Consider the following 6,440-nt stretch of genomic DNA (forward strand, 5'->3'; position numbering starts at 1 on the left):
TGAAAACTCAAGTTACCACTTTTCCCGTAGTTGTAGAAAATATTAGTAATTGAATAAAAAGTCTTGAGAACCAGTTAAAATTTAGGTCTTTATTTTTTAACTACTTTGAATATTACAAAAAAATAATGGCATCAAAGTAAAATTTAAAAATTCTAAGCAGTGTTCTCTCTAAGCATTTTTAGAAGGTCGGCCCACCTTGCCTGCCCTTTGATCCCTATAAATGCCCTCTCACGGCCCTTTTTGTAAAAATAAGCCGCCATACCTTAAAACACTGCCTTTTTATTCATATTCCATTTTTGAGAAAAATTAATTAACTGTTTAAATAATAATTACACGCACAAATTATCCGTGTTTATAGGTTTAATTCTGATTACTATAATAAATATTTACTTTGTTGGGATTATTCCGAACTGGTTAAATTTTTGTAAGTTTTTCTTTTTTGAAGGGAGTATATTAATAAAAAGATTTATTTGAAGAATAATTTCAAATTTTGAAATTATTCTTCAAATAAATACCTGTTTAAAAAAATCCTCTTTAAATGTTTATTTTCTAATAATTTTCAGTACAAATTATAGAAAAATTGTTTTAAGCTGTTTATCAGAAAATATATTTTTTTTAGTTTACTTTTTTTTAAAAAAAGTGTATGCACATAGATTGTCTCTTAGCATGCCTTTCATTATTATTTATGAACTACAAATTTTTCTCTTATTTAGATAATGAGTAAAAATTGCTTTTTGAAATATAGTTATAAAATAGTATAAGACGGTAATTTAAAAATTGTAGAGGATCAGATTCAGTTATTACATGATATTACACGTTTTGATAAATATTTACGGTGTTAAGCGAGATCTCTTTCAAAAGTCAAAGTGCATTTTTCTATGAGAAAGCATCCTGCCTTTTTTATTCCTGAGGTGAACTCGGAACTAAGCACATATTATGTTTTTATATAAACGGAATTAACCACTACCCGTGACGTTTACAATATCTCTACGCATTGAACTTGCTTTAGAACTATTTTTTTTTTCATTTTTTCAATAGGTAGTCAGATGTACCCGAACCAACAGGTTTAGTAGCATTGTTATAAAGAATTGTATCATCATTATATCTCATTATCTTGTCATTCCATTTACAGTCTTTCTACTTACAAAATTCTTGGTTAGAAGTTGTCATTGCAAACCGAAACGAGCATTAAACTTTAATTGATAATCTAAATATTTAAAATTATATTGTTTGTTCTCTTAATCAGTCGAACAATAAAATGAAATAAATACACTTAATTAGTTTATGTGCATAATTTTTTTATTTGTATATCGGGACTTTTTAAATAATAGAACTAGAAAAATTAATTAATTAAATTTTATAGGAACTAAAATAGAAAAATAATACAAATGAAACTTATGAATTAGAAAATATTCTTTAAAATGTCTTTAAAATAAAGTTTTAAACAAGAATATTCTTTAAAATAAAGTTTTAAACAAGATTTTGCAATTAAATAAGATTTAAGTAAGGTTTTTAAATAAGACTAATAGATAATACACTGGCGTGCAAAACTTAAGCAATAAGTGGTTTTTCGGCCACAGCTCCCCAACAAAGTATAAGATAGCCATGAAATTGCAGTATGGTGTGCACGTAATTCAGTAGAAAGATTATTTGTATGCAAATTTTAGAAATAAAACGTCGTAGGTGATGTAAGTGTACGTAAACCTTGTGGGTCGGAGCGCGCAGGTCAAAGCTGTGATAAAAGGATGAAGAGCACCGTAGTTAAAGACATTCGCTGCAAGTGCAAGTGATTTGTTTTGTAAAACATGTCTTCAAGAAATCATTTAGACGACTTTACTTGAGGAAAAATGATTGGGAAGCTTGAGGAGGGGCGTAGTGTGACCAGTGTCGCCGAACAGTTCGGGATCAACAAAAATGTTGTTTTTCGTCCTTGGAATGCCTTTAAAACTACTGGTACAGCTGTTCGGAAGGTTGGTGGTGGCCGTCCAAGGAAAACAACACCAAGAGATGACCGTTACATTGTCCTCCAGTCGAAAAGAAACCGTTTTCAGTCAGCGAGCACCATATCTCAGCAACTGTGCACAGCCACAGGACGACAAGCATCAAGATTTACAGTGGCCAGACGCCTCCACAAAGGTGGCTTATTTGCTAGACGTCCTGAACGCTGAATACCTTTGAAAGTTAGCCATCGGCGGCACAGCTCAGAGTGGTGCAGAGAACACGAAACCTAGACTCCTCATCAATGGAGTCGCGTCCTCTTCACAGATGAGAGTCGTTTTAGTGCTACAAGCGATTCTCAACGTCAGTTGATCTGGAGAGAGGTTGGAGCTCGATTTCATCCCAATAACATTGCGGAAAGAGGTCGTTACGGTGGTCCTAGAGTTGTCGTCTGGGGTGGCATTATGTTGAACGGGCGGACTGAGCTTCAGATCTTCGACCGAGGTTCTGTAAGTGGAGACCGCTACTGCAATGAGGTAATCCTACCCCATGTGCGTCTGTTCCGAGGGGCCATTGGACCAGATTTCATTTTTATGGATGACAATGCCCGGCCACACCGTACTGCTAATGCTCAAGAGCTACTGGAAAGTGAAGGTATCACGCGAATGGATTTGCCAGCTTACTCTCCAGATCTAAATCCCATAGAGCATGTGTGGGATGCATTAGAGAGACGCCTTGCGACACGACAGTATCCTCCTGGTAACTCCCATCAGCTGAAAGATACGTTAAAGGATGAATGGAGACGTTTACCCCAAGAACTCTTGGATAATCTGGTGCTTAGCATGGAGAGACGATGCCAAGCAACAATTACAGTAAGGGGAGGGCATTTCCCATACTAGGGAACATCTGCCAGTTGTACTTACGCTTCTTCAGGCAATCATGTGTAACGCCACTATATGTCAAATAAAGCCTTTTTTTGTTCCATACCCTACTTTAAGCTTTATATTCATTTCTGTGCCATTATTCTTTTACCATCGTTTAAGTGCAAAATAATGTACATCATATTCAAATCTCATGTGAATCGGATGATTTCTTGTAGAGTTATGACAAAAAACGCACTTGTTGCTTAAGTTTTGCACACCGGTGTATATAATGTGTTAACTCGAAAGAGTGAAATAATCCTTGAAACAAAAATTAACCCGTGGTACAATATGCTTACAATTGGTACTTTCAGAGAATGCAGTTAATGAGTTAATTTTTGAATCTTTGTACTTAGGTCTAGCGTGTAAGAAAAGTTATCACTTTCAGTTTCACCCTAATAATTTTTTTTCTCAACAGCAATTATAAATAAATAAATTTATTAATGTAAATTTTTCATGATTTTTCTCATTAAGTTCGCTCTTTAATAAAAAACTTCGTGTACAAAACTTTAATTAAAAATACTTCTTCATTTAAAATCTTTTATTGAAACTTCGTTTCTTTAAATATCAAGCGTTTTCTGGGCTATTTAAGGAGCGATTTCTTTAAATTCTTTCAATGAGAGCTATGACTGAAAACGCACTTGTTGCTTAAGTTTTGCACACCAGTGTAATATTTGGACCCTAGAAGTAGAAGCACAAGCGGGTAAGCAAAAATTTCTTTTACTACATATATGTTAACTGGATAATTTTAACTTTAATGGAAAAATTGCGTTCTGCCAGGAAGCACGACAATAATTGCGAAGCAATTATCTGGGCTGGTGAGCGGCAGCGAGGAGGGGGCTTAGCCCTCTAGTATATATATATATGTATATATATATATATATATATATATATATATATATATATATATATATATATATATATATATATATATATGTATATATATATATATATATATATATATATATATATATATATATATATATATGTATATATATATATATATATATATATATATATATATATATATATATATATATATATATATATATATATATATATATATATATATATATATATATATATATATATATATATATATATATATATATATATATATATATATATATATATATTTATATATATATTGTTGAAACAATTATACGCAGAACGAACTAAACGAGTTAAAAGGGAACGTGGAAAATCGAATCAAAATAATTAAAATTCACTGACCGTTGGTTATTTCCTATTCTCTGTTCTCAAGTTGCAATGATATTACTTTAACAATTTTAGTGAATTTACAGCCAGAATATACTCAATAAGGTTATCAAGTGATAAATATTCTATTTAAGTACATTAAAGTGAAACGGAAACAATACAGTGCACTTATTCCTTAGGACGAATAAATCAAGCAATCGCTATAAGGCTAATATCTTTTTTTTTACTTTTATGACTTTCTCTGTTTCTTTTCTAATTTCAGGATCCTGCTTTAGCAGCCAAACTTCCATTCACTTTTGGTTATCGATTCACTGATGATTACGGCACCACACAAGTTCGAGAAGAAAAAACGGATCCAGATGGTGCCAAAACTGGTTCATACAGCTTCATAGATCCATCCGGAACTTATAGAAGAGTTGATTACATCGCAGATCACCGTGGATTCCGAGCTACCGTTAGAACTAATGAACCAGGAACAGTACCAGTAGATCCAGCTCATGTGAGTGTTCGAGTCGAAGAAAATTTGAACAACAATCAGCCACAATTGCAACCAATTCGAAATTCACCACAGCTGGAGTATAGCAGTCACATATTTTCTCGCTATAATTTTACTTCGAACCCTCCCCAAGAAAATAATCATTTTAATGAGCCATTACAAAATTTAAGAGTTGTGGATCAAAACTCTTTATACAACAATGGCCCTATATTTGAGGCTCAGAGGAATTTACCCAGAAGACAACAAGATACATACAATCCTCCGTTTGGTTCGAATGCAAATTATTACCAAAATAACATATCTCCTAACAAACCACCGGTTTTCCATCAAAATGTGCCAAATGATTATAATTCAGAATTGAAATCAGATATTTACTTTGATGCACCGAATGTCAATCAAGAATATATTTTCAGAGAAAAAACATCAAACATTGGCTCTAACACTCCAAGTTATTCTTTGATTAATCCGGCCTTACCACCTAACCGATATCCAAGACGACTCCGGAATCCAAGACCTAGACCAAAAGACAGTCCACAGTATGAAATCCATACTCCTAAAGGCTTCGAAAATTATCCGGAGTTGCCATTGTATAGAGATAAATAGTTGACTAAATATTAAATTGTTGGTTTAGCTTTCATGCTAAGAGTAAATTTGCTTAAGAATGCTGAGACATATTGTCTCTGTTTATGAAAGATGAGGCATGTTGTCTGTGATAATTTGAAGGTAGAATGAGGCTGTGTCAGATCGACCAGAGAGAGCTACGAGCTTGATTTAAAAGTTGTAATCGTTTGCAAGTTCAGTCCTGATTAAACTTTATTATTGATGTTAGGAACTGAATCAGCTTAGAACAACAGAGAAGAAATCGTATTTATTGCTGGTCCTGTGTATTTTGCAGCATGTAACGTTTCAATAATGTATCAGGACACTAGTCTTTTGGGTATAACCTAAAACTTTCATGGAAAAAAATGTGTAGTATTTGCCATAGAACACTTGACGGAAACAGTCGTATTAAAAACAGTTTTGACATCAGTTTTCACAAACTATAATTTGGTCGTAACCAACAAATGGTCACAGAGGAAAAGAGAGATAAGACAACAAAATGATTACTTTTCCATACTTTTAGAAAAGAAAACAAACGTGCTAGCTATGAATAAAACTGTTTCAGAAGTTTTGAAAAATGTAAATTAAGAATTCTATTCAGCACTACAAAAGATATGATTAGCTTTGATACAACTTCCAACAAAAAAAAAGGATATTTGAAACTAACAACAAAATAATTAATGTTTCTAATGTAAAGTTCTTTCTAATAGTTTACAATTGGCCAAATCTAAAATCAAAAAAATCCTTTTATATCAGATAAAAATATTACGCTCCGTTACTCAATCTTTTTTTGACTTCTTATGCTATTTACAAAGGATTTTTTTTAAATATCTCATAAAAATTTTAAATATACCTTAGCAATTAAAGAGATGAATTTCCGATGTCTTTTAAAACTATACACACCTAAGTTATCTATTTGACGAGTTTAATTTTGCGAACTCAATACATGTTGGTTATAAAAATTAAAAATAATAACATGAACATAATCTTCAGAAAATCGCAACTGGCTTAAAGAAGGTATCAAATATTTACTAATTATTAAGATTATTTAAAACTAGAAACCTAATATATCCGAATAATTGTTACTTTTTACTAGTTTAAAAATATTATATTCCATTTGGGTTCAGGCATTAAATCACAAAGATAAATTGCTGCGAATACCATCTTACAAAATAACATTGCTTTAATAATTAAACAAAAAAATATAATAAGTACACCTAAGTAAATGTAGAAGCAAAGGCTTTGTTGGCACCATTATGCGTGTGTGT

The 6,440-nt window shown here is 32.1% G+C and overlaps 1 protein-coding gene across 1 annotated transcript in view; it reads left to right on the top strand.

Annotated features, from left to right (window-relative positions):
* Positions 1–5,822, top strand: part of LOC107442647 (uncharacterized) — a 91,849-nt gene extending 86,027 nt beyond the window's left edge. The window contains exon 3 of the mRNA XM_071181443.2: positions 4,339–5,822. Within this exon, the coding sequence (XP_071037544.1) occupies positions 4,339–5,175 (837 nt within the window). The 3' untranslated portion in view covers positions 5,176–5,822. The remainder of the gene's footprint in view (positions 1–4,338) is intronic.
* The last annotated feature ends 618 nt before the right edge of the window (positions 5,823–6,440 follow it).

This window comes from Parasteatoda tepidariorum, chromosome 8 (assembly GCF_982258835.1).
Source record: "Parasteatoda tepidariorum strain Cologne lab strain chromosome 8, Ptep-v5.0, whole genome shotgun sequence".
Taxonomy (NCBI): Eukaryota; Metazoa; Arthropoda; class Arachnida; order Araneae; family Theridiidae; genus Parasteatoda; species Parasteatoda tepidariorum.